Source organism: Toxorhynchites rutilus, chromosome 2 (genome assembly GCF_029784135.1).
Source record: "Toxorhynchites rutilus septentrionalis strain SRP chromosome 2, ASM2978413v1, whole genome shotgun sequence".
In the NCBI taxonomy this organism is placed as follows: Eukaryota; Metazoa; Arthropoda; class Insecta; order Diptera; family Culicidae; genus Toxorhynchites; species Toxorhynchites rutilus.
The window spans coordinates 202,626,593-202,644,524 of record NC_073745.1 but is presented as its reverse complement, the minus strand read 5'-3'; the positions used below and the strand labels follow the sequence as shown (position 1 = coordinate 202,644,524).

Sequence of the window (17,932 nt, the reverse complement as noted above, 5' to 3'; positions counted from 1 at the left end):
AAAACAAAAAAAAAGTTCTTTTTTTCATCAAATATGATCGTCTATCGCCTCCTGAGATAATCTGGATAAAATATTTGTTTCATATGAGAAAGGTGTTTTCTGACTTTAAGGGAATGAATCTAAAATCAAATTACTCTTTTATATTAAAAAAAAATGCAAAAAGAAGGAATAAAAAACATTTTTTTTGACTCGATTATATACAAGATTCGATTATATACAGTGAAAAGAAATCAAAAACTGTATAGAATCGAGTCCGCCCTGTATAGTTATCGAGTCATATATAAATTCGATTAAAATCCTTGTATCACATGAATATTTTTTTACCTCTTGTTTCCAGGACATTCAAGAAAGCTGTGAGCCTACCATGTTCTCCGTCGAACAATTGGTCTTCGCTATTGCCAACGACCAGCGCAGTAATCACGACACTCAAGTGCAACTTCTACCGATGATTTTGGATATCTTCGAAAAGGAAAAACAACAAAGACAAACATTGAAGGTTTGGTTCATATTTTTTTCTTTTTCTAACGCATTAATTGATTGTGTTTCCCTTTTTATTTCAAAAGGATCACGGTGTCAACAAATCGGAGAAGATCGAAACAAAGAAGAAAACAGCTTCGCTGGAGGAGTTTGAATGTGATATCTGTCGAGCGAATCTGTATTTGTCGCTGATTCGGGTAAAGATAACCAGCGAGGATGATGATACGGTAGATGAGGAGGAACGAATATATTGTCTTAAACATGCAATTAAATTCCTCTCCGACAGCCGATTGCCGGCCAAATTTTGCAAATTGGCATATACCTATTCACTGGAAGATATCGAAGAACTGATACGAAAGCTTCAGGATCGAATAGCGAACAAGAAAGGAGTCAAATCTGGTGCCGGCAGTAGTGCCGGGGGTGGGGGAGGAGGAGGTCGAGGTAAATCTTCACTACATCTTGCTTCAACGTCTTCGCAGTCTTCGTCATCATATCACGCGCCTAGTCACAGCAAGTTTGCCGGAATGGCGACGATGCTAAAATAAGTGTAGAAATTCTTTACCGGTTGGTGTGTTTGTGTGCGGTTTGTTTTTGTTTTGTTTTTTTTAATCCAACGACTAAATAGGCCACTTGTGCAGATCCTTACAAGATAAGATTATTTACATTGCTATGTAACAGAATATTTTTACAATTTAATATTAAGCGCAGAATTAAGTCTTCACAAAAGTTCTAGAATTCTGATTTCGGTAATTGTACATAATACATAACAGTCCACAAATCAGTCTAAATGTTTTACCAACCTTCAAAAGTGTTTTCTTTGAAGATAGTTTGGTTTGAACAATATCTTCGTTTTAGACCGTAACTGTGTTGGAATTATATGGGGAATGTATATAGTGATGCAATGCAAAAGGTTGTCCCTTTTTCTATTTCTCAATTCACCTCGGCAAACACGCAACATGTTCCGAGATGTACGTTGCACTACGGTACATGTAATTATGAAAATGAACTAGTTCGAAGCAGTAACCGTTCGAGGGAACATGAATTGAAGCCGGGGGAAATGCCCTCTCACCTGCATTACCGAAATAATGCATTACTATCAATATCCAGTATTAAACAGAACATAACATCAATGAACACATGCATAGTCGAGAATGATCATAATTTTGTGTGTGCTGCAGGAGCGATAGAAACATATATGTACGACATAACACACATGGCAGTAATTCAGTAGTCAAACTACAATTAAATATATATTTTAAAGTATTGAAAACTAACATTCAAAGGAATTAAATTCAAGTGTTTGCGGTATAAGGGTACAACAATAGGCATATCCACAAAATCACAGTAATTGTTGCTTCTGCACAATTATAAAAAAATTAAACAATATTATTCAAAACCAGCTCCCAATCTGGCTTTTTCGTATATTGTGTTTGTTTAACACATGCGCTTCATATTCATATTAAATTCCCAACTTTACAGACATACATAATTTGTGGAATAACAATGAGTAATATCAATGTAAATATATGTGTTACTAAATAGTAAAAAAAATATATGTTTGCAATATAAAGTGCAATCCGTATGCTGCGTACCGAAAATAATAGAACGACCACACTTCATTGAATAGAAATGTACATCACACTCCTATTTTCCAATCGGTTTGAGTTTGAGTTTGAGCTCTCAGCAAATGTGTCCTTCAATGAAATATGTACATAAACTAGGTCTAAAGTGGGTGGTTGCATTAATCAGAAAATAGGAAAAAAAACAATACGATAATCATTAATGCATTTACAGAAATGGATCACAAGTGAGCATGTTTTTTTTTATTTTAAGTGAATTCAAACTATGTATAACAAACAGCGTAACTAAATAGAAATCATACCACTCTATATTGGAATTAGTTTACGCAGATTATATATTGAGATGGTAATATATCGAGAGATTTAAAATATAAATACCGGAACATTTCTCATAGAAGAAATTGAACAATATACTAAGATAACTATTGTAGAACAATTTGTATTTGCAATGCTATTCATTCCGAAAGTCATAACACTGTGATCATATCACCAGGCGTTTGTGAATTCGTGTAGAGCAAGGATTCTCAAACTATTTAGGGAAAGAGACCCCTATAGCCGAATTTCTTAAGAATTTTTTTTCTATCTTATATTTGTGGGAACTCAGCGAAATACGGGCCTCAAACGGTGAAGGAAATTATAAATAACGTCTTCTAACTTTTACCGAAAGGAACCAGCGAGCGTTAGTTTTATTTGAGAACGTATAATAAACAATATATCTTTTCATTGCAAGGTAGCCACATTTAATTCTATTTATCCATGTATACATAGGTACGTATGCTTATACCCACATGTACTTTCGATCGCTGACAGGCGAGACAATTTCGAACGAAATTGTTGACGCCCTTGTTCATGGAAGGCCTTATGAAACGTTCAGTTATCAGCTCTCTCGTCGGTCGTGCACCAGTATGAGCGATTCCGGAATTTTGGAATAAACCCGGCCCTCCACAAGATATGTCACAAAAAAACACGCAAAAGACATTGTGGTGTTGTTTTTTTTAATTATGGCGTGATCGTCAGTGTCTTAGAATATCAACAAATATTCACGAGTAACGAATATGATTTTATTTCAGTGTAAATGATTTTTTTTTCAGCTTGATACACACTGCCCTCATTATATTAATGACTTATATATTGAATATTCATAACTTCGCTGTTATTTATACTTTGAATATCAAAAGCAACAAATTTATATTCATCACATTCGAAACGATATTCGTTCTGGCATTGATTTTGAGTCAAAATTCAAAAATTAAAAATTTAGTCAGGCTGGACCATTTAGAGAACAAAATCGCCAGAGTTCGATGAAACAAACTTTGCAAGAAATCGCGCAGGATTTTGTTTGGCTAGACGGTAACATCGGCATAAATAAAAACCAACCGCACACAGCTGCCTCAGGTTAAAAGTAAACAACAGCTGATATTCATTTGGCTAAAATGAAAATTTTGGAGGCGATCCGGCGTAGTGGTAACATCCATGCCTCTCACGCTAAAGGTCACGAATTCAATTCTCACTCCCGACATCTCTATAATACAGATAAAAAAAATATATAGGGGGTTGTGTCCAAGATACGACCGCATTGTTGACGTAGAACTACACTGTTATTTTATATAAGTCGCCATACATCGGTGTCTTGAAACTACTAGGTATATAAACACTTCTCATCATTTTGCGGTATTCTCAAAAGAAGCGCTTATGTTAATATTACTGGCCTCGAAAAAAGTTGCATTACTTTCTCATGCTCGAGGGAAGCGCAGCTGTCACTCTCAGTGGAGGAGGTTTTGCTACTGGCAAGCGAAACCTAATCACATACAAAATTCCAGAACGACATTTACTTTCTTGGTGACTAAACAAGCGAAACGAACTCTTTTTGTTAATAACAACCTCGAAAACAGTAGCAATGCTTCATTATGATTAATATTAGCGCAAATGCAATCCTAGTTGAAGGCAGTTTTGCGATTGGCACGCGAACCCAAATAACTTAAAATATTCCAGTAAGACATTCAAGATGCTTGGTATTCCCCAAATATTTTTTGGCGCACAACCTTACCGCCTGCTTCGCCATAACGTCTCCTTAATGCATTGATGCATTCTCAAAGGCACCAAAGGCCCTTATGATGACGGAAAACAAACAATGTTAACAGCTTGGAAAAAGACTGAATTATGCCACACAGCTTGTTCTCTGCTGTAACACCCATCGATGCGAATTCGCTGATGACTTTGACACTGTTTATACTCTAGGCAAGTATTCCCCTTCCTTCTTCTACCTTTTCCTTTGTTCACGGAGACCTACGATTTCCCCTCCGTTGGTCGTCGATAAGTTGCTCGTTATTGACAGCTCTGTTCGGGAAAGCACACAAATGGACAGAACAAATGTATGAGAAAATGGAAACGCTTAAAGTTTTCATGAATTTAAACCAATTACAAACTAGGGGAATCTAATGTATAGCATGTTTAACAAATCTTACGGAATTTCTGATTCGTTTAGTATGTAAATCGCCAAAATCCGTTCGCGACAAAAATAGTTATTAACGTTAACTTTATTTCATAAAAACGTGACCTGTTTTCTGATTTGGCACCCTTTATGAAAGACGTAGTTCTACGTCAAAAAAAAAATGAAATTCTGGCATCTTGAATAATCAAGATGAAAATGAGACTGGGTGAAAAAATAAACCTCAAAACATATTGAAGAACGAAAGTTCATTTGCTCATATTCGCTGGTTGTTTGGATCTGTCATTTAAATTATCGTTTGGAATATATAGGTCTTCGATGCAACCTAGCCCGAAAATCTATGCATTTGAGCTTAGCGGAGATGATTTTTTTTAACACTGGTGATCGTTGAAGATTTCATCAGCTCTTCTAACTCTATGTCATCTTGCTGATCTTTTACTATTTCTTCGTAATTTATGTACGTTGAAGTGCGAATACTCTCCACTCGCGATAACGCATCAGCAACATAATTTCTGAATATCTTTCGTCAACTTAGAAATATATCTTCGTTCCTCGTGAGGCAAACGCGCGGTAGAATCGACTCCCAAGGCGTAGGGCCTGATTCTCCAGCGCGAATGGAATGTGACAACAATGAACTCCTCAAAGTCACATGACCCAGGTCACCGTATCGCCGAAGGCGATTGCCCTGACGTGAGAGGTTCATTTTGGAGTAAAATACTCAATGAATTTCAAATGGTGCAGTGTTCATTAAAACATATGTCAAAGCTTGTGTTTTTTGCAAAGGCTCTATGTATTCAATGTGTTCATGAATATATATTTCTTTTATTTTAAAAATTTTCATTCCTTGTTACAAATATGTACAGGAAATAATTTCGTTCATCTTTATAAATGTTTTCCTCTTATTATAATTGATGAAAAATAATATCACTGGGATAAGAAAACAAATAAAATATATTTTCAAATCTGTTTTTGCATAGTCCCTTTGCATTAATATGAGTGTATGTTATTTCAATTGTTTTGATTCCGCATTCGTTTTTTGACTTAGTGTGCTGATTTTAGCGTAATTATTGCTAAAAAATTATCGGAAGGTTGACTATTCTTTATAACATTACAGTGAACATTAATTTTATTGTCGCCTCACATAAAAGTCATCAAGGTAAGATATATTTATTATCGCATTCAAATAAATTTAAAAGCTAAATTTTGTTCACAGACAATGAGCCGATAAAAACGATAGAGCTGTCAAGGATCCTGTAATTCCACTGTCCGAAACTGTGCTGTTATCGTTTGGATTCTCACTGGATGAGCCCGGTGAGCATGCATCTCGCATCTACCTTATGGTCAAGCTGGGTCTTGAAATGGATAAGCACAGATGATACTCCATCCGCAACTACTGATGAAGATGCTCCTCCACTAGTGGATGACACCGAGGATGCCTCACACATGGAAGAAGTTGATTAAACATATACGGTTTTTAACTACTTAAGTAGCTTTTCGTAATTTTTGAAAGTCTGATTTGTGTTTTTGAAGAAAGGAAACGATATGCTGAATTGAGTTTCGCGTATCAGTTAGGGTCAACTATAGTAAACTTACATTTTAATTTTGTAACGCGTTATAGCGGCTGCAGAAGATGTATATTCTTGTCATTAGTAATAGCATACCAAATACTTGAACTGACTACATGTTAATAATAAATATAAATCATTTCAAAATTCACAGTTTAACTGGATTGCATTCGAAATTGCCTATTTTTTCCGAAAATTTTCATAAAGTAGATGATGAATTCATCTTTGAATCTGCAGTAGCTTTTGCCCGTTTTGAACGGCGAATTATTAGAGATCGTTCAAATCATTTGGAAATGCCTAATTCTATTTTTGGCTACCATTGCTGGTACTAGTCGATAACGAATGAGGATACGACTTCAAAAGTCACAAAATGGCATGTTTTTCCACTGCAATCGCCCACGGGAATTGAGTGAGTGTTCATGAGAGTTCACTCAAGGTAAAAATCTCACCACAGCCGCCTTCGGGAATTAAGTGAGGCAATTTTTCCGAGCTGTCACTTCACATTCGCGCATCAGCTTCAGCCAAAGACTTCTTGCATTTGTCGAATCTGGAAATTGCTTTTTCGGGCCAGTTCAGGGGTGACATTGCGCATTTCGAGACGAGTAACTCGTTTCGAGATAATTCCAACTCGAATCGGAATCGGATGCGCGAATGAGAAGTGACAGCTCGGAAAAATTGCCTCACTCAATTTCCGAAGGCGACTGTGGTGAGATTTTTACCTTGAATGAACTCTCATGAACACTCACTCAATTCTCGTGGGCGATTGCAGTGGAAAAACTTGCCATTTTGTGACTTTTGAAGTCGTAACCTCTTTTATTATCGACTAGTACGAGCAATGGAAGCCAAAAATAGGATAATGCATTTCCAAAGGATTTGAACGATCTCTAATTCAATACAATCTAGTTAAACTGTGAATTTTAAATTAATTTATATTTATTATTAACATGTAGTCAGTTCAAGTATTTGGTATGCTATTACTAATGACAAGAATATACATCTTCTGCACCGCTATAACGCGATACAAAATTAAAATTTATGTTAACAATAGTTGACCCTAACTGATACGAGAAACTCAATTCCGCAAACCTTTTCCTTTCTCCAAAAACACAAATCAGGCTTTCAAAAATGACGAAAAGTAGTTCAAAATCGTATATGTTTGATCAACTTCTTCCATATGTGAGACATCATCGGTGTCATCCACTAGTGGAGCAGCATCATGCGGCTGGAATATCATCTGTGCTCATAGCTTCGTCCTCATCGATTCCGAAACCCAGCTTGATCATACGATAGACGTGAGATGCGTGCACACCGAGCTCATCCAGTGAGAATCCAGATGTTATCGTCTGGCGCAGTTTCGGGCAGTAAAATTAAAAGATCCTTGACAGCTTTATAGTTTTCCGCAGCTCATTGTCTATGGATAAAATTTAGCTTTTGAAAATAGTTTAAAGGTGACAATAAATATATCTTACCCATCAATTTTATGTGAGGAGACTATAAAATTAATGTTCACTGCAATCTTATAAAGAATAGTCAACCTTTTACGGAATCAGCACCGGACACTAATAGCGAATTCGTTTTTAAAACTGAGTCAGTGCCAAACTGACTCTGTAATAAAAAAACGTTTTCAGTTTCACGAATGCGGTGTTTTGTTGGTGTGCGTTATATAGTCTGATTTGTTTATATTTGCGACGATAAATGTACAGTGTCGACGTCTAATGGCGATATTAATGCTTGGGAGGTAAATTATTCTCTATCAGATCAGCAGGGCCAAGTGCAGTGTAAAAATATAAAAGTTTGAATGAATGTTTTCACTTCATATTGTTTTATTACTTAAAACATGTAGTTCTGACACTTACTTAACCATTTGTCGATGCATTTCCTGGTTTTTCCACAAATAATTACTATTATAATATAAAATCATCATTAGCCACAGTTTTCGTTCAATATGTTTCTGTGATATCGAAAAAAAACCTCTTATTTCATCACATGAAATAAATATTCGATACGTTAAAGTAAATTTTCATTCATAATTTTGATTTTGAAAGCAGGTTTATTCCACCTGAATATCCATCATTATTTTCGCCTCCCAATGAAAGCACACGTAGCTTAATGCCGTCTGCTCGAATATACTTTCAAAATCAGAATCCGAATTGGATTACGATTCCAATAATACAAAAGCAAAAGCAGCAGGTTTTTCATCTTCATAGTTTTTATTTTTAGATTTTCCAAAATATACTCGGAACTTGACAGTTCGGTATAGTTGTATTGGTGAACCCGAGTGCCAACCCGTGAAACATCTCAGTGCGAAACTAACAGCTTTCGGGGCGAACCAGTGCGACACTGAGTGCGAAACTGACTGAATAAAAAAACGTTTTGACAGCAGTTAGTGCGGCACTGAGGTTGAAACTGAACAAAAACGAATTCGCTATAAGTCAAAGCACGAATGCGGAATCAAAACACGGATACGAAATCAAAACAATTGAAATAACATACACTCATATTAATTTCTTTATTTCTTTATTTCTTTTCTTTAAACCATCTGACTCACACTTGGTCTTAATGATTTTCTTAAAACTAAACGACACTACTAAATCAAAATACAATGGTCCAACAAAATAAAACAATACAAAGATTTCATCTACGAGTGAGTCGTCTGTAAAAGGTGTCCGAAGAGATATTAAAGTCAAATAAGTCGAACACATCATTGAAACGGACTGACATAAAACGAACAGGATTGTGCAACGCATAGTTCACACTGCGTCCCTCAAGATACAAAAAGTTTCTGGTACGAAGAATACGTTCAGGCGCATACATATTAATTTGCTCCAACAGTGCAGGGCAGTCGATTTCTCCGATCAAAAGTTTGGCGACAAACATAGCCTGAGCGTTGAAACGTCTCCTTTCCAGCGTCTCCAGTCCCAAGAGTTGGCAACGAGCCTCGTACGGTGGCAAGTTTAGTGGATCCCGCCACGGAAGATTCCGGAGAGCATGTCGCACAAATTTCCGCTGAATAGACTCAATCCTACAAATCCAGTTAGTTTGAAACGGGCACCAGACAACTGCACTAAACTCCAGTGTAGATCGAACTAGCGAGCAGTATAGAGATCGAAGACAGTGTGGATCACGAAATTCACTTGTAATTTTATGAACGAATCCCAACTGCCGGTTGGCTTTAGCAATAATTTCGTTGAAGTGCAGTCGGAAACTGAGCGCATTATCAAGGGTCACTCCAAGGTCACGGATGTGGCTCACTCGCGACAGAACTTGACCAGAAATGGAGTAGTTAAACACTATTGGCTTGAGCTTCCGGTGAAACGAAATAGTGCTGCATTTCGAGATACTGAGCGACATCATATTCCTCAAGCACCATTCTTCAAAGCGGTTGACCAGATCCTGAAGCCTATGGCAATCTAGTGCGTTCCTGATTGCCATATAAATTTTCACATCATCAGCATAGAATAAGCGGCACCCAGTTGGAAGTATCAAGGATACTTCGTTGATGTATAGTGAGAACAACAATGGACCTAGGTTGCTTCCTTGAGGCACTCCCGAAGGATTAGAGAATGTCGCAGATTGTGCAGGTCCGATTTTGACACACATCTGTCTATCTTTCAGATACGAGTTCAACCATGTCGTTAGTCTTGATGAAATCCCGAGTTTGTTCAGCCTTGCTAGAAGGATTTTGTGATCGACGCGATCGAAAGCAGCCTTGAGGTCCGTATACACTGCGTCCACCTGTGTACCTTGCTCCATATTGCGCAGACAAATGGAAACAAAGTCGACCAAATTGGTTGCGACAGACCTTTTTGGGAAAAAACCGTGCTGATCCATTGACAGATAGTTCTTGCAACAGGAAAACACAGCATCATTGACAATGATTTCGAAAACTTTTGAACAGGCGCAAAGTGATGTGATTCCTCGGTAGTTTTCTATGTTACGTTTGTCTCCTTTCTTGTGTACTGGAAACATCACTGACTGCTTCCATAGCGAAGGAAACATACTCTGCTGTAGAGAGGTGTCGAATAGAACCGATAAAGGGTAGGCAAGACTTGGCGCACATTTTTTGAGTACACAAGAAGGGATACCGTCCGGACCGGGAGTCAAAGAATACTTCAATTTGCGGATCGCAGCCTCCACAACATCGCTGGTGACTCGGAAGATGTCAAGATTCAATACGTTGGTTTGAGTGTCTCTAACGGCGGCAGCAACTTGCATTTCGGAGGACGAACGGTAATTGAATGCTCGCTTGAAGTGAGTAGCGAAAAGATTGCATTTCTCGAGTGCAGTGTTAACCGAGTGGTTCACCAGAAACATGTTCACGGGCAAGCCTTTTTCCATTCTCTTGGAGTTGACAAAGGACCAGAAAAGTTTCGGGTTTCTACGGAGATTTTTCTGCATACGCCTCGTATACTGTTTATACAGGAAGCGATTGTACAAACGGTATTCGTTGCTCGTTCGGTTCAGCTCTTGCTTAGCAAACGGACAGCGCAACCTACAGAAACGCCGGAGAGCAGAGGATCGCAATCTTTTGAGTTCTCCCAGTCGTCTATTGCCCCAGATTGGTCTCCGTGCAGTCCTCCGCACAGGAACGCAATCAACGATGATACGGGTCATGACATCAGAAAACCTGGCAACGGCAGCATCCACATCCTCGATGGTCTCCAGAAATTCCCAGTCGACTTGAGCTATAGCTTGATGTAATGCTGCGAAATCAGCTTTCTGGAAATTGAAGGAAGTCAGATCTGGTGCATCTTCAAATCCAGATGGCGTCGGTAGATTGACGTCAACTTCTAGTGCTGGATGATCGGTGTCGAGCGGAGTAACTGGATCGGCAGCCTCGGTGATCGAGCACCTCGATAAAGCAGCATCATTCGCCAGCACTAGATCGAGCAAGCGGCCATTCCTGTTCGGCACTGGATTGATCTGCGTTAGACCATGGAAACAGAATCCATCGAGTAAGGCCGAGGAAGCAGTCGAAAAACGTGATCGTGAGTAGTCAACAGAAGGTGGAGCATTCGACGGGATATTCCACACTAAACCAGACTGATTGTAGTCGCCGAACGCAAATGCAACATCCTGTGCTTCAAGCTGAGAAATGATGGCTCCGATGGAATCAATATGCTTCTCAATACATCTGAGATCACCTCTCTTATCGGGTGGTAAATAAATAACACCGATACTAACGACCAAACCTTCTATCCGGATTTTGACCCAAAGCTGTTCGAGAGTATCACACACTGGAGTAGGATCAATGAAACCGCCTAACATGGATGAGACGGCTATCAAAACACCACCGCCGCGTGATTTGGAGCTGTTACGTGAATTACGATCGTTACGATAAACGGTGAACGTGTTTCCAAACAGTTGCGGAGAGAAAATACGGTCGTCTAGCCAGGTCTCCGTAAGAATGATAATGTCATAATATGATTCTGATACAGCTGCGAAGAAGTCGTCGATTTTGGTGCGCAGCCCCCGAACGTTCTGATAGTAAATCAGTAGCCGGTTATATTAATGCAAAGGGACTATGCAAAAACCGATTTGAAAATATATTTTTATTTGTTTTCTTATCCCAGTGATATTATTTTTCATCAATTATAATAAGAGGAAAACATTTATAAAGATAAACGAAATTATTTCCTGTACATATTTGTAACAAGGAATGAAAATTTTTAAAATAAAAGAAATATATATTCATGAAACACATTGAATACATAGAGCCTCTGCAAAAAGCACAAGCTTTGACATATATTTCAATGAACACTGCACCATTTGTAATTCATTGAGTATTTTACTCCAAAATGAACCTCTCACGTCTGGGCAATCGCCTTCGGCGATACGGTGACCTGGGTCATGTGACTTTGAGGAGTTCATTGTTGTCACATTCCATTCGCGCTGGAGAATCAGGCCCATTATGTATCTTTTTCGAGTGAATATTTTCAGCGTACTAGATTTCGAGCAAAATTTTTTTTTTTTTTATCCAAAATATATATTTTATTAAGGCTCATATGGCGTCAGCCTAACGGGGCCGGGAGTTCAATATTTTGACAATGTTTGCTTAGACTATGTTAGTAATATGTAACCGATTACTCGCGATTGACTCGAGGTTAGTATTACAAGTGTTCTCATAATTGGTATGTCGCAGTCTTCGATGCTCTGTACGTGTGCCCGACACGGGATACTTCCTATTGGGATGCAGCTGACCATTAATCAGCAACGCCCCCCTAGTCTGTACCCCATATCTAGCGTGGTGCGTCTTTCTCGACTCGAGGAATCCAGGATAGAATGGTCACTAGCCGGCGCAATCATCAGCTCGTGTAGAGTTATCATGAGCGGTACAACCTTTGGCTCTTGTTGAATCATCAGTGGACTGCACAACCTTTGGCCCGTGTATCTGTAAAGAGTGTGTGTATGTATTGCCGCGACTAAGTAAAAGTTTATAGATCGGATAGGAGGGATATGAAACAGGGACACAACGAAGGAAACATCATTAAACGTTGACATTGGCGTTTCTGAGGAACAGGTATAGATGAAGCAGAAGATCAAGATCACGGCTACCTAAGATATCCCGGACGGGGATATCCGATTGTCTGCCTTGTGCTCTCAGTGCTCTAGAGAGCTGAGAGCGAGCAGCATGGAACCGGATACACGAACAGACAACATGCTCGATGTCGTGGTAGCCATCGCCACAATCACAAAGATTGTTTGCTGCGAGCCCAATGCGATAGAGATGCGCGTTTAGGTTGTAGTGATTGGACATAAGCCGAGATATCACGCGAATGAAATCACGACCTACATTCAATCCCTTGAACCATGCACTCGTCGAGACCTTAGGGATAATCGTGTGTAACCAACGACCGAACTCATCACCACTCCACATGCGCTGCCAACTTACGATCGTATACTGACGAGGAATGTGGAAAAATTCATTATAAGCAATTTGCCTTTCAAAAAGTGTGCCTTCTAAAGCGCCCACCTTAGCTAGCGAGTCCGCTTTCTCATTCCCCGGAATCGAGCAATGAGAGGGAACCCATGCTAAGGTAATCGTGAATAATTTTTCGACCAAAACACTCAATAGTTGTCTTATTCTTGTTAGGAAATAAGATGAGCGTTTATCAACTTTCATTGAGCGGATTGCCTCTATTGAGCTGAGACTGTCTGAAAAAATAAAATAGTGGTCGATGGACAATGTTTCAATGATCCCTAATTCGTAATATATCGCACCCAGTTCAGCGACATACACGGAACAAGGATCTTTGAGTTTGAAAGAGGCACTGGAATTTTCATTGAAGATGCCAAAGCCAGTGGACCCGTTTATGAATGAACCGTCAGTAAAGAACATTTTATCAGATCTAACTTTCCCATATTCTGCCGAAAATATCGGCGGAATAGAATCGGAGCGTAGGTGATCTGGGATTCCATGGATTTTTTGTCGCATGGACAGATCAAAAATGACAGAGGAATTGCAGAAGTATGGGAAGCAAACTTGGTTGGCGATGCCTGGTGAAGGGTGCACGTCGTGTGTAAGGTACTCATGGTATAAAGATATAAAACTTGACTGAGGAGTCAGTTGGAGTAGATTTTCGAAGTTATCAATTACCAATGGATTCATGATCTTGCAACGGATGAGAAATCTGCAGGATAATTCTGTGAACCGAAGAGTAAGCGGGGGTACTCCTGCCAAAACTTCGAGACTCATCGTATGTGTCGAATGCAAACACCCCATGGCTATACGCAAGCAACGATATTGTATTCTCTCCAGCTTGAGAATATGAATCCTGGCAGCTGATCGGAAGCAAAAACTGCCATATTCTAACACTGATAATATCGTTGTTTTGTACAACTGAATGAGGTCTCCTGGATGGGCACCCAACCATGTTCCGGTAATTGTTTGGAGAAAATTGATTCTTTGCTGGCATTTCTGTTTCAAATACGCAATGTGTCTCCCCCAAGTACACTTAGAATCAAAATATACACCCAGGTATTTGAAAAACATAGAGTGTTGGATCGTTTTGCCGGATAGGTGAAGCTGGAATTGGGCGGGTTCGTGCTTCCTAGAAAAAACGACCATTTCAGTTTTCTCCGTAGAGATTTCGATACCCAGCTTGAGGGCCCACGTGAACAGATTGTTCAGGGTATCTTGCAACGACTTTTGCAGAACGACGGGATTAGTACCCGTGATGGAAATAACTCCATCCGTCTGCAAGTTGTCTCAGCGTGCAGTCTCTAGTTAGACAATCATCCATATCATTGACGTAAAAACTGTACAAGAGGGGGCTTAGGCAGGAGCCTTGTGGTAGGCCCATAAAACTGTAACGAGAAGATTTCGAGCTGCCATGAGAGAAAATCATGTGCTTTTCTGACAGTAAATTGTACAGGAAATTGTTAAGAATTGGTGAAAGTCCACGATTATGAAGCTTCTCTGAGAGAATTTCCATGGAAACTGAATCAAATGCCCCTTTGATATCGAGTAAAACGGAAGCCATTTGTTCTTTGCGAGCAAATGCGATTTGGATTTCAGAAGATAGCAGCGCGAGACAATCATTTGTCCCTTTACCTCGGCGGAAGCCAAACTGCGTATTTGACAGCAAATTGTTCGTTTCGACCCACTTGTCCAAACGAAGTAGAATCATTTTCTCTAACAATTTACGAATACAGGATAACATTGCAATCGGCCTATACGAGTTGTGATCGCAAGCCGGCTTGTTGGGTTTTCGTATGGCTATCACTCTCACTTGTCTCCAGTCATGCGGGACAATATTCAGCTCCAGAAACTTGTTGAACAAGTTCAGCAAACGCTGTTTTGCCAAGTCGGGAAGATTCTTCAACAAGTTGAATTTAATCTTGTCCGACCCCGGAGCTGAATTGTTACATGAGAGAAGGGCAATTGAGAATTCCACCATCGAAAAATTCTCATAATCGCTTTGAAGTGGAATGTCGCGTACGACGTTTTGTGCAGGAACGGTTTCGGGGCAAACCTTCCTTGCAAAGTTAAAAATCCAACGGTCAGAGTATTCCTCACTTTCGTTTGTATGGTTCCAGCCACGCATTTTCCTAGCCGTATTCCAAAGAGTGTTCATAGCGGTCTCCCTTGACAAACCATTGACGAACTTCCGCCAATATCCACGCTTTTTTGCTTTAATCAAACCTTTTAGTTTGGCTTCTAGAGTTTGGTACTTTAGAAACCATTCCACTAATCCAGTTTTCCTGAATTTTTTGAAAGCGGATGATTTTTCAAGGTAGACCTTTGAACATTCCTTGTCCCACCAAAGTGATGGAGGACGTCGTCGGAAAGTGGTAGCCGGTACACGTTTCTTTTGAGCTTGAAGTGCGCTTTCGTAAATCAAACTCGATATAAAGTTATACTCTTCGAGTGGAGGAAGTTCATGCATTGAAACAATTGCTTCAGCTATTATTTCCGCAAATGTTCTCCAGTCAATATTCTTCGTGAGGTCATACGAAATATTGACTGACTCACGAGAGCTTGATTCATTAGCGATCGATAAAATTATTGGTAGGTGATCACTACCGTGGGGATCTTGGATTACCTTCCACATGCAATCCAGGGATAACGAAGAAGAGCATAGAGATATGTCTAGCATGCTTGCCCGTGCAGGAGGGTTGGCTATTCTGGTTGCTTCCCCAGTATTCAAAACTGTCAATTTGAAGTTGTCGCACAGATCATAAATCAAAGTGGCACGGTTGTCATCGTAGAGTGATCCCCATGCTGTTCCATGGGAGTTAAAATCACCTAAGATTACCCGCGGCTCCGGCATTGCCTCGATAGTATCGAAGAACTGATGGCGGCCTACCATAGTTCTGGGAGGGATATATATCGAAGCAATGCAGAGGTCTTTGCCATTGATTTGTGTCTGGCAAGCAACAACTTCAATGCCTGTCACCGATGGGAGAGTGACTCTATAGAAGGAGTGACATTTTTTAATCCCCAATAGTACGCCACCAAACGAGTCATTTCGATCGAGGCGAATAATGTTGAAATCGTGGAAATTCAGCTCATCGGCTGAAGAAAGCCATGTTTCACAGAGAGAAAATACATCACAGTTAGAGCTGTGAATTAAAAATTTAAACTGATCTAGTTTAGGAAAAATGCTTCTGCAATTCCACTGTATTACAGTGGTCAAATCCTTGACCTCTTGCACTGAATCAGGCATCGAGGGAAATGAACGCTGCCAAAAAACCACATTTTTCTTTCAAAAATGTTCTCACAATCGGAAGCAAACATAATACTATGCTTTTAAGAGGGTCGTTTATATTTAAAGCATTTAAAATGTTGTCCACCAGGTCAGAAAGCGCAAGCAAGCCAGATTGTGGCTGTTGCCTCGACCGCGAAAAAGGAGCAGACGTGTTGGGTGCTGCTCTGGGAAGTGCTGAGGACCCCTGGTGCGTAGAAGAACCGCTTAAACCAGGAGGTACTTGCTTCGGTCTATTCTCAGCACGTTCGATTCGAGTTTTCATTCCAACTTGGGAAGTTTCGGTTTTCTTTCTGGGGAGTGATGGAAAAGAAGTAATTTTTCTTTTCCTGATGGCACCCTGCGATGTACCGGAACTTCCTGCATTGGGAGCGTCAGCAACAGGCTCGTCGTTCTGCAGAATGGAGTAGGGATTGTCCTGAGTCGTTAGAACGGGACTCTTAAGCATTTCTGCATAAGTCCGCTTGGAACGTTCTTTTAAGGAACGCTTGATTTTGTCCCCTCGTTGTATGTACACCGGGCATTGAGTAAGATCATGAGGAGTCCCGCCGCAATGAAGACACTTGCGCTCTTTCTGGCAAGGATTCTCATCATGGCTCTCTCCACAATCTGCGCAACGTTTTTTGTTGCAACAATAGGCGGCCGTGTGACCGAGTTGCCGGGGTACAAACAACCGAACAGGTAAACGAAGTGCATCTATTGCAACGTAGTTAGGAAGGGCGGAACCCTCAAATGTCACTCGAAAAGAGTTTGTCCGATTGAGGGCTCTTTTGTCATTTTTAAGTGACACAGATTTCAGTCGATCGCATGCAAGAATCTTCACACTTTTAAGTGAAGAGTTCTTGAAGCGACCGACACCATCGAGTATCTCTTTTCGAGTCAAACCCTTTTCGTTTATTACACCGTCTATTTCAACGTTGCAACAGGGTACGTATACGCGATACTCGATCGCAAAGAGATCACAGCGCGTTATTTCATTCGCTTGGGTTCTGCTGGAGACGACAACTCATAATTTGTCTGGCCCCATCCGAGTAATCTCGGTAACTTCGGAAAATTTCTGTGTCAACTCTTTTGAGATGCGAATGACGTTAAGAGGTTTGGATCTTCGTCTAAAGTATACGATAAATGGGCCTTTGGCGCCATCAGGGTATTCTTTTAGACGAAAATCCTGCTTCTCGTCTTTTTCCTCATCTTCAGAGCTTTCTATCTCGTAAACAGAATTTTCCTCCTCATCTTTTGTTTCATCCTCCTGCTCTTCAGGAGGAGGTTCATTATCTGATATATTCTTTGGCGTGGATGGGGGATCCTCCCCGCCCTCTGCCATATTAATAAAAACGAAGAAGTAGACAACTGTTCGATATGAACAGAATATAATAATTTGGAAAATATAAATTAGTAAAAGAAATTATATTTCTATATTAGTTATTGTTGAAAATTTTATTTATTTCAATTTTTGTTATTATGTGTAATTTGAACTGTAATTTGAAAGTTCCAATAATAGTTCAACGGTGATGTATCAAAATGGACACCCCTAATGCCAACGCTTGCCGATTTGGTAAACACAAAGTTTAAACAATGGTGTAAATCGTGCACAGAAGCTATACAGAATGATGGAAGAAGAAAGAGGAAAATAAACTTCTACTTGCCGCCGCT

General features: G+C 39.8%; 1 protein-coding gene and 1 long non-coding RNA gene across 2 annotated transcripts in view; one reads left to right on the top strand and one right to left on the bottom strand.

The window, feature by feature from the left end:
- LOC129767463 (protein Jumonji) overlaps positions 1-2,490 on the top strand; it is a 38,193-nt gene extending 35,703 nt beyond the window's left edge. The window contains exons 3-4 of the mRNA XM_055768392.1: positions 338-496; positions 564-2,490. Of these exons, the coding sequence (XP_055624367.1) occupies positions 338-496; positions 564-1,022 (618 nt within the window). The 3' untranslated portion in view covers positions 1,023-2,490. The remainder of the gene's footprint in view (positions 1-337; positions 497-563) is intronic.
- Positions 2,491-6,986: 4,496 nt separating this feature from the next.
- LOC129771047 (uncharacterized) lies at positions 6,987-7,739 on the bottom strand. Its single transcript, XR_008742265.1, has 2 exons — positions 7,541-7,739; positions 6,987-7,482 (listed from the first exon to the last, which is right to left on the bottom strand). It is a non-coding gene; the product is annotated as an uncharacterized LOC129771047 (long non-coding RNA).
- Positions 7,740-17,932: the final 10,193 nt, after the last annotated feature.